The 19111-nt window shown below is 52.7% G+C and overlaps 9 protein-coding genes across 9 annotated transcripts; 4 read left to right on the top strand and 5 right to left on the bottom strand.

The window, feature by feature from the left end:
- Positions 1–18: 18 nt before the first annotated feature.
- CLUP02_08614 (SRF-type transcription factor) lies at positions 19–1026 on the top strand (the record flags this gene model as incomplete). The annotated part of the gene is made up of 4 exons (XM_049287600.1): positions 19–264; positions 392–526; positions 601–878; positions 951–1026. 4 exons carry the CDS (start codon positions 19–21, stop codon positions 1024–1026), a joined length of 735 nt encoding a protein of 244 aa, XP_049144743.1.
- A 1174-nt stretch (positions 1027–2200) lies between these two features.
- On the bottom strand, positions 2201–5851 carry CLUP02_08613 (uncharacterized protein; the record flags this gene model as incomplete). The annotated part of the gene is made up of 16 exons (XM_049287599.1): positions 2201–2239; positions 2642–2788; positions 2882–3095; positions 3150–3296; positions 3380–3557; positions 3631–3653; positions 3716–3819; positions 3872–3984; positions 4041–4150; positions 4203–4465; positions 4558–4714; positions 4795–4844; positions 4901–4964; positions 5034–5280; positions 5337–5422; positions 5505–5851. The coding sequence occupies 16 exons, from the start codon at positions 5849–5851 to the stop codon at positions 2201–2203; spliced, it is 2289 nt and encodes a 762-aa protein (XP_049144742.1).
- A 375-nt stretch (positions 5852–6226) lies between these two features.
- On the bottom strand, positions 6227–6932 carry CLUP02_08612 (ctr copper transporter; the record flags this gene model as incomplete). Its single annotated transcript, XM_049287598.1, has 2 exons — positions 6227–6335; positions 6391–6932. 2 exons carry the CDS (start codon positions 6930–6932, stop codon positions 6227–6229), a joined length of 651 nt encoding a protein of 216 aa, XP_049144741.1.
- A 1172-nt stretch (positions 6933–8104) lies between these two features.
- On the top strand, positions 8105–8901 carry CLUP02_08611 (uncharacterized protein; the record flags this gene model as incomplete). Its single annotated transcript, XM_049287597.1, has 2 exons — positions 8105–8563; positions 8698–8901. 2 exons carry the CDS (start codon positions 8105–8107, stop codon positions 8899–8901), a joined length of 663 nt encoding a protein of 220 aa, XP_049144740.1.
- A 312-nt stretch (positions 8902–9213) lies between these two features.
- On the top strand, positions 9214–10776 carry CLUP02_08610 (uncharacterized protein; the record flags this gene model as incomplete). The annotated part of the gene is made up of 9 exons (XM_049287596.1): positions 9214–9483; positions 9575–9629; positions 9656–9777; positions 9849–9979; positions 10125–10197; positions 10257–10358; positions 10416–10465; positions 10541–10639; positions 10701–10776. 9 exons carry the CDS (start codon positions 9214–9216, stop codon positions 10774–10776), a joined length of 978 nt encoding a protein of 325 aa, XP_049144739.1.
- Positions 10777–10988: 212 nt separating this feature from the next.
- CLUP02_08609 (uncharacterized protein) lies at positions 10989–11901 on the bottom strand (the record flags this gene model as incomplete). Its single annotated transcript, XM_049287595.1, has 6 exons — positions 10989–11091; positions 11205–11266; positions 11316–11354; positions 11520–11534; positions 11605–11748; positions 11797–11901. The coding sequence occupies 6 exons, from the start codon at positions 11899–11901 to the stop codon at positions 10989–10991; spliced, it is 468 nt and encodes a 155-aa protein (XP_049144738.1).
- A 115-nt stretch (positions 11902–12016) lies between these two features.
- On the top strand, positions 12017–12901 carry CLUP02_08608 (uncharacterized protein; the record flags this gene model as incomplete). Its single annotated transcript, XM_049287594.1, has 5 exons — positions 12017–12030; positions 12119–12300; positions 12362–12476; positions 12648–12736; positions 12828–12901. 5 exons carry the CDS (start codon positions 12017–12019, stop codon positions 12899–12901), a joined length of 474 nt encoding a protein of 157 aa, XP_049144737.1.
- A 1820-nt stretch (positions 12902–14721) lies between these two features.
- On the bottom strand, positions 14722–16134 carry CLUP02_08607 (uncharacterized protein; the record flags this gene model as incomplete). The annotated part of the gene is made up of 2 exons (XM_049287593.1): positions 14722–14838; positions 14914–16134. 2 exons carry the CDS (start codon positions 16132–16134, stop codon positions 14722–14724), a joined length of 1338 nt encoding a protein of 445 aa, XP_049144736.1.
- Positions 16135–18043: 1909 nt separating this feature from the next.
- CLUP02_08606 (uncharacterized protein) lies at positions 18044–18262 on the bottom strand (the record flags this gene model as incomplete). Its single annotated transcript, XM_049287592.1, has 1 exon — positions 18044–18262. The coding sequence occupies one exon, from the start codon at positions 18260–18262 to the stop codon at positions 18044–18046; it is 219 nt and encodes a 72-aa protein (XP_049144735.1).
- Between the last annotated feature and the right edge of the window lie 849 nt (positions 18263–19111).

The raw sequence follows: 19111 nt of genomic DNA, 5'->3' as shown, positions 1-19111 counted from the left end.
CCCGCGCACTTGTCCACAATGGCCGACATCACCGATCAACACGACCAGACCTCGCCTACCGACCTCGACGAGTCGCAGGTTGGCAACGGCAGCGTCGCCGAGAACAGAGGCGTCAAGCGCCAACGTCCCAGCACCGCCGACGACGACGATGATGATGACGAGAAGGGCGGCCGCGAGCGTCGCAAGATTGAGATTAAGTTCATCAACGACAAGTCTCGTCGTCACATTACATTTTCCAAGCGCAAGGCTGGTATCATGAAGAAGGTACGTTGACAATTCCAATCGTTCCTCTATCTCCAACCGAGTCGAAGCAATCCTCCACGGAAACTTGCTGCTGCCTGCACCAGCCCGATTTTTACTTGTTCAAAATGCTGACCAGAATGTCCACTAGGCTTATGAGCTTTCTGTCCTCACTGGCACCCAAGTGCTCCTCCTCGTTGTTTCCGAGACAGGTCTCGTCTACACCTTCACGACACCAAAGTTGCAACCTCTTGTCACTAAGGCTGAGGGCAAGAACTTGATTCAGGTATGCGCTTTCTGCTTGAACCAACGCAAAATTACAAAGAAAAAGAAAAAGGACAATTCTGACTCTCGATACAGGCATGCCTGAATGCACCCGAGCCATCCCAAGGCGGCGAGAACGGCGTCGACGACTCGAACCAGGTTGACTCGCCCGAAGAGCCTCCTCAACAGCACCTGCCCCCTCAGGCTGGACGCCAGGGTATGCCTCAACCTCACATGCCTCCTAACTACATGTCCAACGTCGGCATGGACCCTTCTCAGGCGCTCGCCTACCAGAGTTACGTCCAGCAACAACAACGGGGTGGTGGCTACGCTATGCCGCCGCAGTCTGGTCTTCCCCAGCACACGTCGCATCAGTCATGATCGCCAAGTTCATCGTGACTTTTGCATTTCCCGTTGATACCAGACACACATCCTGCATCTCCCAGACCTCAGTCGCCGGCATTCGTCATTTCTTCACCCGGCGATGAGGCTCTGGTAGTTTGGCGTTACAATTCGGTGTGAATAATTGCTGCATCTCGTTCCACTACGTTTTCTTTTTATTTCTCTTGATCCCAATTTCCCTTTTGCTATTACGACTCCGCCGGCATCTCACAACTTGGCCGTCCTTGGACTTTAATTTTCAAGGAAAACAGTTATTGTGCGATACCGTTATCGCGGAGCGGATTTTAATGCTGTCTAGCTGGGGAAAACACGGGGGAACATAACGAGAGACATGGAGACACTGAGGAGCATGCGATCAGGAGACATGGGGTATGGGTGGCATTACGACGGCGGCGGTCTCATTGAGCGCGGCACGTCTGTGCCTCGCGACAGGCGGCTTGCCGTCTGTGGACGCGAGTTTGTATGGCATCGTTGGCCATTTTCGTTTTCGTTCTTTTTTCCTTCTTCTCCAGTGGCGGTAGGGGAGAGTTGTGTGGTTGGAGAAAGCTATGTCTTGCGGAAGCAGGGTGGGGGAATTTCCGGCGCGGGAGGGGGAAGGTCCTTTTTCAGCACGAGAGCACGACATTCTCACGGCTGGGGCAGGCACATCTTTTTTGGAATGGACTGTGATGATTTCATTAAAGTCGAGGATCAACGAGGGAACAGAGAGACGTCGCGCGACCAACTCGGTCCGCTCCAGAACCCGTAATCTCTCACTACGCTGCTCTGCGAGGAAATGTCTTTTGGGCTCTGTTTCTCCGTAGGACTCGGCACGATACCCCCCGGCCCTGGGCAAATCAACAAAAAGCTACATTCACACCGTACACTTTCCGTTCCTGTTCGCTGTCATCGTTGTCGTTGTTGTCAGGCGCGCTCTCAGTCTGGGATACGGGGGAATAAGCAGGCACCGAGAGCCCGGGGATGCACCGATTCATGGGAAAAAGGAAGTGATGAAGAACGCAAGATGAGTTTTAAGAATATGGAGAGGATGAAATGTCTCTATACACCTTGTATGATAGTTATATCCGCGTGCGCGCCCCCCTTTGGCGATTATTATTCCTCCTCCTTCCCCCCCCCCCCCCCCCCCCGTCTTCGTACCGGAAATCACCACGACTAGAAAGACAGGACCTGACGAATTGCTAATGTTGTGAAAATGTTATAAGAAGAATTGTAATTTACGCGCCGAGTTCTGTGAAGTGATGGTTATCTGAAAGGTCTACAATATCTATGCACTATACTCCTAGAGCATCGAATCCTAGATGGTCGAAGGAGGAGGCACAGATAGGTCGTCGTACTGTTGACCAATCATGCGAGGATTGATCCGAAGTGAAAAGTGGTGGGTTGTTTCCGTCGAGACCAGGAGAGACTTTTTCTTTCCGTTGCTTACACATTTTCAGATCTTTCGACTTTTCCTTCCTCCGTTCCCCGCGTCCGTCCGTCCGTCCTCGAACAATTCCGTTTGCGGACTCGAACAAGCAAACAAAAATTTAGACTCGGCTTTGGTTTGGGTTGGTTCGGCAGTGCGCAGTTGTCCGTGGCGGCATACGTAAAAGTGTGTGGTGTGCCGTCATGGTGACATGACAAGTGACTGAACTCTAAAGCTGGAATGCGAGACACACGAAAGAAGGGGAAAGACAAAAAAAAAAAAAAAAAAACAGGCACAAAGAGGTGCTGGCAAACAAGCTACACTACCTACCACGGTGGTGGTGGTGAGGAGGAGGGGGGAGGAAGAAAGGAAGAAAGCCCGGGTCGTTTTTTGACAGCTGCCCGACAGCATAAGGTCGCGCGAAGCTTGGTTGTCAAGCGGTGGGCAAGGTTTTCGCAACAGATTTTGGCTTCTGTCCTGTCCATACAAATGGTTGTGTCATTTCTCCTTGGAATTTCCTAATTAATTCAAGCTCGGGCAGGCATCGAGTACGAACGAGCCAACCCCTACCGTCCGGTTGCTTGCTTGCTTGGTAAACTTGTTGACAGTTTGACGTCCGAGGGGAGGGGTGGAAGATCTAGGGTAGTAGGTTCCAGACCGCACTTGATTGACAGAGGTTAATTTGTCGACATGCACTCTCTTATTCTTGTTCTTGTCATTGCAAAACTGTGGATGTTGTCGTCGCATTGGTATGCGGTTGAAATAGCCCGCCGACAACTTTTGCCTGATTAGGTCGAACAGCGGATCTCTGGTTCCATTCACGGGCGACTAAACTCACTGCAGACTCATGGATGGCGGGAACTCGGGATGCAAGGGGCAGAGTGAGAGATTTGTATGCTGCTTTTGGCCTTCTCGCGTGTTGTGATTCGGTGAACGATAGACCCGCCCGTGGCACGGCCGGCGCAACCTAACTGCTGGGCGCGGACTGACAGTGGTTGTGGACCTACGGGTACTGCCTGCATTGCCCGCCCTCATGTTCCGCTCGTTGTTACTAATAAGGTGGTGCACGTCCTCAGCGCGGCTTTGGCGACAGCGCCAGTAGCGGGGGTCCAGCGGGGAGTCGAAGAGGAGAGCAGCCCGTAGACTTGGCACGAAGGACGATGCACAACCCTCTTGGCTGGACTGTTGATGAAGATGAGGTTCACAGCTATCTCATCGTCGTTGTCGGTCTCTCTCATCTGGCAAACTTGACTTGAATCGTTTCTGGGGATACAGTGTGCAACTAGCGGGGTCGATCGGAGGAGTTGTATTCGACTGACCGGGAGAGTGAGACTGATCAAGTCTTTGATGTGTCACATGCGCATCTGCGTGCTTCAACTTTTTCCTTTTGACCTTTTTACAGACCTTTTTACAGCGGGGTAAATATGACATATTTGGAAAGACGCGTATCTAGCTGTGAGGCTTTCCGGCAAATGTATCTCTGTTGTTTTTGGTGGAGAAGGTCCTGTCTAGATTTGGACGTGAGCAGGGACAGCTCGTTGCCTTTTTGGGCCTGGCGACCTTAACGGGATTTGCGGCGAACCGGTCCGCTGCGGTTTCAATGTGGTCAGACGTGATCGGATCTAGATTTCGGTAGACCATTTTCTGAAGCTCTTCAGACCTTGGCCGAGCAGCTATGCAACTGTTTTGATCGTCTCCGTAATCTCGGCAACGGCACATAAGGCTGTACATGGGTCAAACTTGGATATCAGCCCAGCCCTCTGTCTCTGTAGTCCGTCGACAAGGATGGACGAGGAAGAGATTGATTTTGAATTGACAGGGTCGGCGACCTCTAGGACGCTGCATACAGGGTTGAATGCCCAGTCCCAAGGGCCCGTTACCTCGACTGGACTGGATGCCGGTCCCGAGGTCATTTCCAGGATTACGGGAGACTTCGCCGGCGGTTGGGCCAGTAAGAGGTGTGGCAAGCTTCCGGCTGATATATGGACTCGCCACGTTCGTTTCCTGGTGGTCTAGGGCTCTGTGGTATCGTCGGACACTGCAAATGATGGACTGATGCTGCTGGCGTTTGAGAAAATGGTGTCCAGGATTGTCTCCGCGCCCTCCTCTACTCGGAGTCCCGTTCTTGATAGTATTCGTCCTCTGGTAGTGAGCCTAGGCCGAGCTCTCGTTAGTCCGGACAATCAAGAACTTTACATCGTCCTGACTACTCCTCTTCGAGACGTTCAGAAAGAAGTGACACCCACAAAGTCCCGAGGCTCGAGGATGGTCGCTTTGTATTGCACAGTGCTCGGAGTTGAGCCGCGTCTCCTTGCTAATGATTCCCCATCTCCGGGTTCAGGCACAGATATCGTGGACTCCGGGTAAAGCGAAAGCCCCGCACAGCCATGGCGCTCCCGTCGTCTGTTGTCGTCTTCGTAGTGAATCATGACCCGATTGGAGCGTGGTGGTTAAGATGCAACGGATGGCAGGGTTCAACTGACTTATGTTGTATCGGACTATTCAAGTTTGTGTTGTGACATCCAAACACAGCCTTCAGTCGGAGTTGGTGGTGCAAATATATCTTGCTTGTCTCTCGGTTTCTGACACTGGTGCTAGTAACGCCGGTAGACATGCGGTAACCTCGTCATTGTCTTGGCCATTCAAAGCTCTGCTGTAGAGAAGAGATCGTCGAGGTAGAGCATCGATTCATTTTGTCCGTCCCATGTGGAAGTTGTCGTACCCCTCTGCAAGATGGCCGGGAACCAAATTTGACTGGAACGGAGCATCGGAGCAGTGAAACTTCGAGGTCAGTCTGGAGGGGAGCTGTTCAGATGAAACGGGCAGAAACAAGCTTCGTGGAAGGACGGGTTCTTCGAAGAGTGCGGAATTGGGGGAAACACTCCACATGCTCAGGGCTGCCATGCCACGCTGGGTGACGTCGCATCTGGCACCGCGACTCGAGACGCCAGAGCGCGAAGGGAGGATGCCTGTTGATCAACAATAATAACGTATCCGTACTCGCAAAACATGTGATTGGGTGTACAGTCGACTATTGGTGCAGTCCCAGAAAACATGGTCGGGCTGCTGATCTTATCGTTCGTCCTGGGTTGCATCCCCTCGAATTGGACCCTGCCAGCATGTGAGCCTGTCTGGCTGCTTAGTGATACACTTTCGTAGGGGCAGAATCTGAGGGCTGATAGGCTATAGCCACCTCCAGTTGCATCTCTGGCCGAGCGTGGCGGACAGGTCGACATGCGGCTCCTTTTGGGCTCGACTCATTTGGTATTCGAAGGCTTGACTTGGACGAAAGGGGAAGAGGTCGAGTAGACGGCTTAGGTGATGTGGCACAGCAACGAAGGCAGCGACGGTAAGGAAGACTTGCTTGGTGGCTTGGTATGTCTCACTTGAACCTCGCAGGAAGCGGGGGACGGAGGCGACGGGCTGAGGGAGTTTGAGAAGGTTTCTGCACGAGCCAGGAACGGCACTAGGCACCCTTGTATATGTACTTGCCGCGCTATCACCACGAGACCACAAGAGACGAGAAGGAGGGAACCCCATATTGAGTACCGAATCTGTACACATAGCTTCACTACTATCGATCGTAGCTGCTTGAGTTTGACAACCGCAGGCTGCCACTGAGTGTACAAACGTTGCTTCGTGCAGCACAACACAGCGAGCGTAATCTCCAGCCGGAAGTAGCCTGGTAGTTTCCTTCGCATGCGGTTCCAAAAAAAGAAGAAGAAAAAAAAAGGACAGAAAAAAAAAAGTTTGTTGATTGTCGCGGTGTCCATTCCGTCGTGGTCGCATTCCTCGTGTCTATTTGCCATGATCCAGCATCCGTCCATCACTAGAGTCACCGCATCATACAACAGCAAGTGAATTGAGGAGATCGTTCTAGTCGGTATTGTCTCCATAACTGCTGCTGATAATTCACTAGTGCTCGCCCATAGTGGCAAAACGGCCAACAGCGAGACTGCCCAGGAAGACGCCGCCGAGAACTGACAGCAAGTAACCAACGTTCATTGTCATGACAGCCAACATGCTATGAATTGTTAGTAGATGTTTCAAAAGTAAGCAGCGAGAAAAAGAACACGTACAGCAGATACCCAACTCCGGCAATGGCAGTGTCAATCACAGCACGAACAGGATCAACGGAGAATCTCCAGGGCCTCCAAATGCCATGTCCCTTCTGAACGACAGTGACGTTCTCCTCGAGGCCGTTCTCGGAAAGTACCATTTGCTTTGCCATGCTGTCCGTTGACATCTTTCCTGCCATGCCGAGCTTGCCGTTAACGCTCACGTAGCGGCGCTTGAAGTCCTTGTCCAACCATCGCTTCTCCTGAATAGACTTGAGAGCGAGCATGCTGCGAAGACCGAAGGCCAAGAAGATGAGGAAGATGCACGTGGCGGCGTAAGTGCCAACGCTGTTCGGGGTCCAGGCCTCGGTGTAGAGAGGAGTCTTCAGACTGGTCTGGAAGATGGTCATCATCATCATGCTCATGCTTGAGCCAGTCGAGCCGTGGGTATCGTTCATCGTGCCGGATCCCATATCCATTCCCGGCATAGCATCCGAAGCAGTTGCTGTTCCTGTCGCTCCGTGGTCATCGCCACCGTGTCTTGCCATGAGAAAGCTGTCCATTTTTGCGAATATCGTGGCGAAGCGGTCGACGCTGGCGTACGAGAACTGGTAAACAATCGACTATTAAGAGAGTGACGGTGTGTATTATGTACGGTTTTACCAGGCTCCAGTCCCGGCCGTGGAGTCAGTTATTATTTAAGATGGGAAGTGAGAGATAGAGCGTCCTGGTCCTTCAGATGGATTTGCCAAGATGAGGGGATCAAGGCGGCACGGGCGATGTTATAGACTGGCAGCGAGAAGGTTTGCGTGGGATCTTCAGACGCTTCAAGCAGGGAGGGTGTTACGAATAAGTCTTCGCGATACTGCGGCGAAACGAGAGCATGTTGTGCATGAATGGGAAGTAGACTTGGCTCGTGCCAAGATGTAGGAGGCGGACGGCCGTGACTTTTTGTTGCGCCTTCCGGAGGGCCTGAAAGCCTGGTTACACCCTGGTGAGACGGGCAACCGGCCACATTCTGGCCTAAGACTGCGTTAGCAGAAGGTTGCGGTATCACGCGAGACATTCTGCTAAGGCCAGGAGAAGGAGCTGATACGGAATATCAGGGAACGCCCCTTCGGCAACTTGCGCATGGGTGGAGTTTGCGACGATGCCAAGGCGGGGTCTTCTCCACTATGTTCGTTCTCATTGGCTTGTGGGCCTTCTTAGCTTCGGTAGCCTAAAAGAGCAAGAAGTACCGATACCTTCTCCTGCTAACAATTCTTTTCTCTAGTGACACCGTCACACCCAAACTCAACCTCCATCCATTCTGCTCTCAAACAAACTGCTCACGGCGTGTCTCGACATCGGCCATTTTCTCCCCCGTTGCTCGCCTTTTTTTTTCATCGGTCTCCCACAAAACTTCGAATGAATCACGAGACGAAAGAAGAAATGATGTTGTTGAGTTGAACGTTGTTTATTGGCTACCCTGTGCCCAATGCAATTTCCTACCTTATCTGGACGTTATGTCCGTCAATCGAACCTCCAGCCATACCAGCACGATATTCTATGACAGCCTCACGCCTCTGTTTCCAAATATAGCTCTACCACAAAATATCTGTAATTATTTGGAGACAGCAGCATGGGCCACTTAGGGAGAAAGTTCCAGGCCAGCCGTGGCTCTGCTATCAATCGCAGTTCCTGAACAGGGGTTGATGGTTCGACGGTCTGGAGCTCCTTGCCGACCACTTCAACTATGGTGCTTGGTAGAAAAGACTTCAGCCCCATACGCCTCCAAGACTGTTCGAAACGACTCATACGGCCTACGTTGTTCACAAGAGCTGATACGCTGTCTCAAATGTCGCTGCCGAGCCCAGAGTTTGGTATTTCATCACATTCATCCGAAGTCTCGGGCCACCCTATTCTCGGCCATCCCAAAGCACCACCAGGGGAGCTCGTCCCACAATCTCGCCCTAAGCCCGCCAATCGCAATCACAGCCTTTCGATCTCTGCTCTTCCGTCTCCTAAAATGTGGTTGATCCGCCGATGGACGAGCACGTTTGGCGCTCAACCTACGCATCATCGCCCCGACACATCGTCACGCCCCACTTCTCGCGTGCGATTATGTCCCTGCCGCTCCCTGAGCACGATGACCGACGATTCTTCCGAGTCCACCACTATTCGGCCGAGTTCCAGGAGCCTTGAGTCATCTTCAGTGAGCCAGCCCCGTCAAACATCGATGCCCCCGTGTAGATGCTGCATTGACTGATTTGTGAGGAATCAAGAAATTCCTAGAGGCCAAATCAGCATGGTCCGACGTTTTGAAAACCTGATTGACTGGCGAATCAGCTCAGTAACGCTTACGAATCCGAGAGTTCGTTCACAGATTATTCCATCCTCAATGAAATGATTCGTCGAGTGTTTGACAAACGGAACAGAAACTCACGACGACATAAAACACGGCACCGCCAGCACACAATGGATGTTAGGGGATTGCGGTTTCCCGCAAAGGCTTTCTCCTGGGGGCAGCCTGCTTCTATACATTGCCATTGATGTCAGGCACAAATCTAGGCGGCGACTCACGGGTTGATCTGCAATGATCCTTGGCATGGACGACGTCTGTCAGGATGTCAATGCTTTCGAGCCTGGAGATCCGAGAGTTGCGTCTCAGAGGAGAGGGTGTGTGAGAAGTCTGAACACAACTCAACCGCCTCCCGCTGTCACTTCAAGGTAGACCGCGCCACTATGTGATAAGGGGAATTGCCAAATTTTCGCACTACGCAACTGTCTGCATTGTTCCAATCTGCTATATTGGGGTTTAAATGCAGCCAAGGTTCTCGGAAATGTTCGAGTTTTTTAGTTCAAATGGTGGCAATTAGCACGTTCATGAAGCTTCGACTTTACCACAGAGATTACTTTCCCTGGACCAAGGAAGCTTCTGATATATACAGACACTCTGTCCAGCTGACTTGCTACCAGCGCAAGAGCAATTGCTTACGCCTCAAGTCTTGTCTATTTGATGATGTCGGCATGGTCGCAGCCCGAGTCTCGGATGATGATAGAAGAAATCGCACACGCTTGATTTCGAGCGCTTGGGTCCAGGCTAGTTTTCGAGCAAGCCCTGAATACCAGCCTGTACTCCCCGGAGACAGAATCGCGGAGAGAGAGAGAGAGAGGCTTCGCTCAGTTCTATCCTTGATTCTTTGAACGCTTGCCCGAACATGAGAACTGCGGGGACGCGTGGAGACCGCAACTTCACAGGCAGGGATCACCGGTGATCAGTGACCCGAGTCTGATGCAACCCTAGCGACACTGAGATTAGTTGAAGTCTTGCCATGGTTTTCGCTCGCCAGCATTGATTACTTTGAATTGCGCCTATTTCTCCTTCGAGGATATGCGTTCATGTCCCCCGATAGCATGCAGCTGCCCGTGAGCGTCTGACGATTCCAGCAAACGCTGAGATATGTCTCGCCAAGTTTACGGCCTAAGTTGATTTCGAGGCCTGGCCGACATGCGGACTGGCTGGTATGCTTCGGTTGGGCGCTTCCGTGGCTATCTGCCCCTGGCCAAGGGGAAATGATCTGCAACAAGCCGCAGAACCATCCACGGGAATTGAATGGTTGATGGCAAGGTTGGTCCGGGACAGAACACAGGGCATTCCCTAAGCTGCATCCAACCCAAATCGCGGGGCCGGACCGGGATCAAGGGGCGACTTCGCATCTTGCCGAGCCTAATTCGACGACTTGCAACGAACGCCCTTGCTAACTCATCCAAAGTACGCGTCTGCCTTGTTATCAATCGCAATCTAGCAATCAGGAGCTGACCTCTGACCCACGGCATTCTACACTCGTAATCACGCTTCACCGTGGAAACGTTTAGCAAAAACAGGTGACGTCAGAAACGTCCAGCAATGGCAACCGCTAATCTACCTGCGCCTGCAGCAATTCGAGATATTTGAACCGAAGAACAAATATAGCTCATGTTGTGTCTGGCTCACCTGCTTGAGCATGGTTGCCTTCGGTCGCATGAGTTCGCACGGAGCTCGACCATCTAGTACAAGATTCTAGACGACCTTGACCATTGCCGACGGCAAAAGCACCGGCGCAAGCTTTGATCAGTGAGGCTACTTCGACACTGTGTCTGTTGTCTGCGCAGCATAGACGCCGAGCATTTATCCTACTTTTGGATCCAGGGGCCTGGCAATGATACATATGTACTCAATGTCGCGTAACATTAACGGCAACGTTCTTGCAGCAACTGCGTTCTCTTCCGCGAATCAGCACGAGCCCAGGTATATGGGTCTTTATCTCAGTATAGTTTTTCGCATGATCAACCTACAAGTCAATCCATAGTACAAGAGTCGAATTCCAGACCAGAGGCACAGTAGATGTCGCCTTCCGCCTTTACGATGGATGCCACTTATGGTAGGGACGTCAACATCAAACGATCTCGAGGTGTCAGATTAAGACTTATTGCACAACCTTTTCACCCCGAACCCTCGTTTAAAAGACTCCACAACGATATTTTCTCATCATTCCAATGACCCCAGATCAACTTCTTCTGACCAACCATTGACAAGATTAGGAAAGCGACATATTGTGTCTGCAAACCGGTATGTAAGATTGTCGTCGTGGGATTCGTTAGTTTGCGTCCAGACGTTCAGCCGCTGCCGCTTCGAGGCTGCCGCTAGGCTCGAAGAGGAACCGGAGGACCAGCCTTGAGGCTTCCTGCTCGGGCGCTGATCTGCACAGGAGCATTCAAAAGAACAACCATCTTGGGACCATTGGAAACGAGATTACACCTCAGCCCGCTGATACCTCCTCCTATTTACATCCTACCACATGAGCATTGCTTACGTGGCGCGGCTAGACATGCCCTCTTTACCAAGAAGGCTGACAACGCCCTGGTTCATCCCACTCTGTCGAATTTCGTTGCAGCCGACGAAGACAAGCCTTTTATTCTTCTACATTGATGGGCGAAAGAACGATAGAAGAAAGCACGAAGAACTTGAGCCATCAACGTGCGCCATCCTACCGACATGCTGAACGGCTTTGACTTACCGATTCTCTTCCCCTCTATCTCTATCCGAGTGGAGAAATTATCTACGGCTGAATGATGCTTGCGTCTTTGGTGCAATGAAGCAAGTGACTCAATTGCCAAGGAAAACGCACATATGGGATAACAAGCTGGGCCAGTCATATGGTCAGATCACTGGAAGCTGGGCAAGATGATGCCTATGTCATCCCGTACACCCACCCTCACGTTTCTTGGTGAGTACGACAAGACAAGGTAGAAAGAGTCAATGCGGTTGGTCGGCGAGAGTCCTTGCCACTTCCGATCCAACAGTTTCCGTTGAGGGGTGTTTCCCACCCTCTCCAAAGCGTCAAATGAATTGATGGTCTATCTTCAGTAGCGTTGATGCCAGGCATTGTCAAACAATCTGTGCACTCCATGAGGGTAACCAGTGCTCTCAGGTGTGTTACCCAGCTGCAGCTCGAGGACCGACTCTTGTCGAATCCGCACGCTCAAAATGGCATGGCTTCTCAGACCCATACACTAGTGGTGCCGCCGGCTCTGAGAGAAAGGGGGAAAAGGGGAAGGGCTAGAGGTTCCCCGGGAGGAGGCGCCTCGCACACCTTCGCCAGCCCATCGCGTGGGAGTGACAGGAATGCTTGTCCATGGGTTGGTCTCCGCCCTACCACCTACCTTACTCTAGCTTTTCCCTCTCCCCCCCCTTCTCATTCCACCCTCTCGCGTGTGTGTGTCTCAGCTCACGTCAGGTTCTCGATTCAGCTCCGCAGCCGGATCGCTTTCACTTGCCCCGCTACTCTATCCTCCCCCCCGCTGGCTTGGCTTTGTTCTCCATCAGACCGGAGCATTTCGAACTGGCCATCACGGCTGTGTATGACCAGACGAAGACCTTACCAGCTCCGGACTGGGGCGACCTCTCTGGTACATTGAATCTTCGTTTGCGCGATGGGGCCGAGCCCATCAAGCTGCACACTCTCCGCAGATAACCGACATGCAAGGGAGTCTAGACTCTTCCGTATTGATCGCATATCGCTTCTTGATCAACTTCGCGTATCTTTGACGAATCCCCAGCGTGCTATCCAGCAGCGGGATAACGCGTAGCGAACTCTCACGGACACTCCGCTCATCGGGTCGGTGAAATGATCATCGTCTACGACGCTCTGATCACTGTACACCTATACCCACTGTTATCAAGATACTGACTTAAGCTTCGTGACTGCAGTCTTGGAATACGGTGGGCGGCTCATGTGCGACATGACATACGAAAGGAAGAAAAAAGTTGCAGAGGCTGCTCGTATCACAACCGCACCGTGTTTCCCCTTCTATCCGTTCCAACTTAACAGCCTCTCCTCGGACAGTTTTTTTTTTCTCTTGCCGGAACGAGGTTAATACAGAAGCAGAGGGCTGGCTGACGAACATGTGGTTTGCTTCCCCGGCGATCGACTAAGGAATCCCCAACGCGGTCACACAAGCAACGTCCTTCTTTCGTCAGAAGCATCCCATCTTTCTCAATCCCCTTTGAAGGAGGAGACTCCCGAAGAGCAAACTTGGCCCAAAAGAGCATGGAAGGGGGGGGGAGGGTGGGCAAGTCTGATTTACTGCGTGTTATGTTCCTCCCCCCAATGCCATCTGATGTTTTGAGTATGGCGCGCGGCGGCGGCGCCCAGCGCCTCTTTTTTCATCTGTTTTGTTTTCCTGCAGAGAGCGAGAAGACCGACAGACAGACACCTGCCATCCCATCCCCCCCCCCCCCCCCCCCTCGCACTGATCTCATGCGGCCGTTCACGCACGCCAGCACGTTCCCTTACGCCCAAAGCCCCAAGCTCCCCAAGAGCAAAACGAGAGGTGAGAAGGAGAAGCAGCCCCAAAAAAAAAGCCAAAAACTATAATGTACACCCCCATACGCCCTGCCCGCCAGCCTTGTCCGTTCCGTTCACGCCATCCTTTCCTATCCGCTAGTCTCTGCACGTAATCATCGCTAGGCTCTGGCTCTAATCTGCCTTTGGTTCGGATGAGGAGGAGGAAAAGGATGAGAAAGTGATTCGACCAGTTTCGAGCATCTATCGACTTCTGTTTCGATGGGTTCATACAGCTCTGTCTCAAATGGTGATTTCTTGCCGGTTCAGTCTCTGGAATTCTCCGGTCGAGAGTGTAGAGATGCCATGCTGTGCGGATGTCTACTATTCTAGGATGTTCCTCCGTGAACCATCCTAAACACCACTGCGGTCAATATTATCGATCGAGCTTAGATCTTCGAGAATAGGGGCGAAGATTCATTGTCCTTCACATGCCAATCAATTGTCATTATTGTGCTTCTCTCGTAGCTCTGGAGTACCGTTATGACACTCTGTGAAGCAACGGGCCCATTACCGTTCGCGAGACTTCGACATATGTGTAGAGCATTACTCATTTCTCTCGAAATTTTCATATCGGGTCGATTACCCAGGGAACGCTCTCTTGCGTTTGTAATAATGTACAGTCACCTGTCTCTTTGATAATCTTGGTATCTCCCAAAGCAGTCCCTGATGCCCAACTCCACTATACCACCTTGATAACCTGCGACCTCTTGCGTACAAAACCCGACCGTTCCAGATGCCCGTCCAAACTTTGACAGAATCAATGACTCAACCTTGACTGTCGTTTTAGGCCATCCTCCGTCATCGTGACCCATCCGATTCGTGAGTGCCTGCGCCAGTTTCCATTTTCCCGATATATAGGTGTTCCGTGGAGCCGTACCCAATTTGGCATCGCCCTATCCCGCATCCGTGTGTAGCGAGGACGATGCCGCAACCATTCGCCGTAAAAACAAACCCGACCCCGTGTGTCCTGTCCAACTGGTCCTCGTGCCCACGAGTGATTTTCCCGAAAAAGCATGTAGCGAAAGAAAGCTTTGGGAACGAAAGTGACCACAGTCCCAACTGGCCCCCTCTATGACCCTGGTAGTCTCTTTCCATTAATGTTCCGTGGTGTCAGTATAACGCCGGGGTTTTCGTGTATAACCGTGCGTGTAGAAAAGAAATGATACGATGTACGGCCGGTGATCGAATTAAAAATAAGTTTTCAAGAAAGGTTTTCTCCGAAGCGTCTGTTGCTAGGCATTCTTCCTCGAATGCCAACCGTGTCTTTCGAATTTTCGTTACGTCCGTGGATCCCCCATGTTGTGGTTTTGGCGGTTTCATGTGCAGAGGTATTGTCATCGCGGTCGTAAGCCACGTTGACGCCTGGCTACCTAAGTTGACGATGACCACCCTCGGGATGTCCAAGAGACCGCAGATGATCTTAGCCGTATATTCGATGAGGCGAGTCGAATATTGAAGGTCGTGAGCGGCAATCTGTAACCATCTACTCCCGCTTGAGTGGAGGAGTTCCGTCGTCAGAGTGATCTTGCGAGGAGCGTCGTCCGTTCTCGTTCTGGCCATCACCCTCCTTTGAACCACAACCCTTGACTAGTCGGTGCCTCTGTGATGTTCGTCAGCTATTGTTCATCTCCTAAAAGATCTGCCGTGCAACTGTCTCGGGGTGTTAGGAACCGACCTTCAACGCGTCCTTGCGAGAGAAACTCTTATCGCAGAAGTTGCAAGGGAAGGGCTTGACTGCAAGATGAATTCTCTTATGTCTCTTCAGGTCGTGGTTTCGGTTGAATGACTGTGGGCACTGATCACACTTGAACGGCCGTTCGGCCTGCGGGTTGGGCTGCCCTCCGTGGGTGTGGCCGTACATTGACGGTGCAAGATGGTGTGCTCCATAACCGCTGGGGACACCCATACCAGTCACGAGTGACATCTGGTGCCCAGGGGAAGTAAGGTTGGACATGATCGGTCCTCCCATCGATGGAACATGATAACCGGGGTAGCGGTACGAGCCAGGGGGTGCCATCGCGGAAGGGTGCTGGAGCGCAGCAAGTCCTCTCCCTGGACCCGCCGAAGTCGTCGGAGAAGGAGCGGTGGGCGATGTGTGGGATTGTTGGTAGTTGTTGAACGATTGCTGGGGGGCCGATGATGTGGAGTAGTAGCCGGGTGTCGCTGGTGGTCGTGACTGGGTGTAGGAATCAAGATGGGAGTGTAGACCGCCAGGCGTTGGAGGTTGCGCCGAGACAGCACCGTGAGATCCAAGAATACCACCCTGAGGTGTTGGTGGGCCCTGAGATGGCAAATTGACTGGTGTAGATCCCGCTCCTCCATGAGAATAAGCCTGGAAGGACTGGTGCGTTTGCCCATAGGGCGGTGGAGGAAGACCCTCGCCAGTTGCGGGTGATTGCGAAGTGCGAGAGTAGGACATTGGAGATTGCTGATCGTAGGTGCTCCCGCGGGAGGCATACTGAGAGGTCTGAACGAGCCCCTGGGGCGTCCCAGAGCTGAGCTGGTAGGAACTCGAGGGCGTGGGCCATGATCCGTGACCGTTACCTCCAGGATAGTAGGAGCTCTGGGAACTCGTGGTGTTGACACCTGAAGAGAGCGGGCTAAGCCCTTCACCTGGCACTCCTGAAGGCGATGTTAGACCAGAGCTGGCGGTTACAGGAGAATGTTGAGTATTTGAGGCAGCGGAGGAGGAGGAGGGAGCCGATGGCGTAGCCATCGCGGGGGCTTGCCACGATGATGGCGACTGCAGAGGCTGATTGTGAAAACTGAAAGGGTACTGATGAGAATGTCTACTCATACTCGGTATATCTTGGTTTGTCGACGGAAGATGGAATGGGGGCAAAGCCTGTGTTGCTTGTCTTCGAGCCGTGAAGCTCGAAGAAGTCTCCATTGCCATTTTGGGTAGGGGGTCGCGGTGTTTGAGGGTTTGGTGATTTTTCGAATCCTCCTCGTTCTTTCCTGCCACGGGCGAGCTCTTGCTTTTTTGACTGGTTGTTTTTGGATAGTTGCTGCCGGGCGGACTAATCCAGCAGGCACACTGGACCTGTCGGTACTTGTGCCTGACCGGAAGATTGGTGGAGCAGGAGCGGCAGGAGCAGGAGAAGCGGGAGCACAGAGTCTGAAGTGACGTGACTGAGCTACCAACCTTGACGGTAATGGGGCGCGGCGGATGTCAAGCAAAGTAAGGCACCCGGGTCTCTTTTTCTCTTCTCTCTCTCTCTTTCTGTCCTTCTCAAGACAGCTCGGAAACAGCTGCTGTTGGCGGGTCCCGTTCTAGGGATGCGGCGTCGGAGCTGAAAAAAGCTGGAACTTCAACGCGGTGTTTAGGAATGCCACAGATGAGAGGCTTCCGCCGCTACTGGATTCGACAACGATGATGACCGGTGACAGTCCAACACGGCGCAATCAGGTGTCTGAATTTGGTGGGTGATGGAATGTCGTGACCTTGGGCTTGGGGGCAGGAATGAGAGAAGAAGGCAAGACAAGACAAGACTAGACAAAGCTGACGAGAGTGAGAAGGACGGCTCAGGTAGCCAAGGTAGGTAGGTAAGGTGGATAGGTAGGTAACCAGGAAAGGTAGTGTCAGGTATACAAGTATTGTACGGATTGTCGGGCCCTGAGATGAGGAGAGGAACGCTGCCCTGGGAGTAAGGCTTGATGGAAAAGGTGGATTGGGTTCGGAGTAAATAGATGGCAGGCCCGGCGGACGGGGTCGAAAGGAGGCTTTGTGTGCAGGTTTTAAGCTATCCTTCGAGCGAGATGTCGAAAGGAGTTATCGTGCGTCGATCGCCTTAGTTGCCAGTCCAGTCCCGTCTACCTTGCCAGTGTGGAGAGGCGGCTGTCGAATATATGTAGCTCGTTGATGGTGCGGGACTTGGACTTGGGACACTAGACCAGGTGCGCTTAGGTCAAGGCCAGCCAGCCCTCTAGCTCGGGAGGGCTGAAGGGGGCTTGTGAATGGGTAAAGTCCAACACCAAATGCTACCGGAGGACCCTGGGCGCCTCAGCTCCAAGTACAGGGGGTGGGTTGTGTGTCTGACAATCCAGGAGAAGAGATGGTCTATGAAGTACGGAGTAGCGCCTGCCCTACAACACGGCGAGAATGGACAGATGGATGCTCAGGTTGAACCGTCCCCGTCCTGTCCTGTCCTGTCTGGTCTGCTGCTCCTCTTTGCTCTGCTATGCTGCTAGTTGCAACAAGAGTGACTCTGTTGGAATGTCTGATGAGCCAAAAGGGAGTAGAGACGGTCGGTCTCGAGATAGTGTGTGAGTGTGAGAGAAAGAAGCAGGATGGGAGATGTGACAGAAACTCGTGCTTCCAGTGTCTCTCCTGAGAGCCTGTCTCTGTCTTCTCTCTGTTGTCTCTGTGCCAGTCCGTACCCGCCCGACTTTCGTCAAGTCCCAGCCGGAAGAAGAGTTAAGATGCAGAAGAGGAGAGCAGTAGTCACTCGCTCGCTCGCTCACTTGGTTTGTCTGTAAGGCAGTGAGATAGTTGAGGTACCCCGAGCATGTACTGTAGGGTCTTACCCTGCCTGGGAGAAGGGCAACAGTGGCGTCTTTTGACTGCCCCTCCTGGGGCTTGGGACAACGAGGTCTGGGCGTTAAAGGTCCAAGGAACACAAGCAGGCTGCCGGGACGGGTGAGCTTGGGGCTCCTGAAGAAGGGGGTGCGGGTGCTCAAAGGTAGCCGCTGGCTGGCTCCCTCGCTCTCTCCTCTCTGGAGATTAAAAGTTAATACCTACTTCATTGATGGATGAGCCAGACTGAAGACAGCAGCCTCTCTTGCCGGCGTGGATCAAGTAGGTATCAGGAGCGCGCGAGGCTCCTTGCTTTGGGGAAACACACAGACGAGGAGGTGTGAGGACAAGAAGGGGGTGAGGGTGTGAGGGAAGATGAGTGGGCAGAGAAACAGAGAAATCCTCGATCCAGGGGCGTGGGTGTGGTCATAAGCGTAGAAGCCCGAGCTGGATTGGGAATGGCGATTGGGGGTGAGAAGTCGTCTGGTGTTCCAGCCAGGTCTGTCATCGTTCAGTCGGCCATTTTTCAACCAGCTTAGGGGGTGGAAAGGACAGGAGGACAGAGAGGAGGGGCCAACCTGCCAGCCGGAAAAGAAACGATGAAAGAAGCAATTGGTGGCGTGGGCGAAAGAGAGACGACGGATGATGTAGGTATGGTAGGTATGCCTTGGAGACAGTTCCAGGTACCAAGTAGTCAGGGCGGGTGAGGCAGTGAATTGAGAGACAGAGCCCCGAGACGGAGAGACAGAACTCAGAGAGACACTGGAAGACTAAAGTGAGTGAGAACTGTGAGAGCGAGAAACTGAAAGAGGATGAGAGATACAGAAACGGGGAGGCTACTTGGCTAGAGGCTGGAACCCTGTCTGGCCCGTCTCTCTGTCTGGTTCTTCCTCCGTTGCTGCACAGGTGAGAGTCCCCAAACCGCACTCCATCCCATCCTATCCCATCTCCATCCTATCCCATCTCCATCCTTGCACCAGCACCAGACACTTGGGTCCCGTGTTCCTTGTCCCCTGAGATTGGCTTCTTCCCAAGTCGAGCAACAACGAGTCGCATGTGCTTTTCGTTGCCCTGCCTGCTTTGCTTGGAAGATTTGGCTTGCCTGCTGCCATCTGCTTCTGGTCCTTGCTCACCCACACCCCATCCCGCGGCGGGCCAGATTAAGGATAGTGAGGTTAGTCTCTCCTGTCCAAGCGACGTAATGCTTAGACCTATCCTTTCAGGACGAAGTGCTTCAGCCGAACCTTTCTGGTTCTTACCCTCTCCCCCGGGAACCGCTAGACTTGGGATGATCTGCTGGAGATTGGCACTGACGTCGGCCTTGCGGGACGGATCCACGGTTCGCAGAATCGCGACG

This window comes from Colletotrichum lupini, chromosome 4, assembly GCF_023278565.1.
Source record: "Colletotrichum lupini chromosome 4, complete sequence".
NCBI lineage: Eukaryota > Fungi > Ascomycota > Sordariomycetes > Glomerellales > Glomerellaceae > Colletotrichum > Colletotrichum lupini.
Note: the sequence above shows the minus strand (reverse complement) of the source record. Positions and strands in the feature narration are given on the sequence as shown.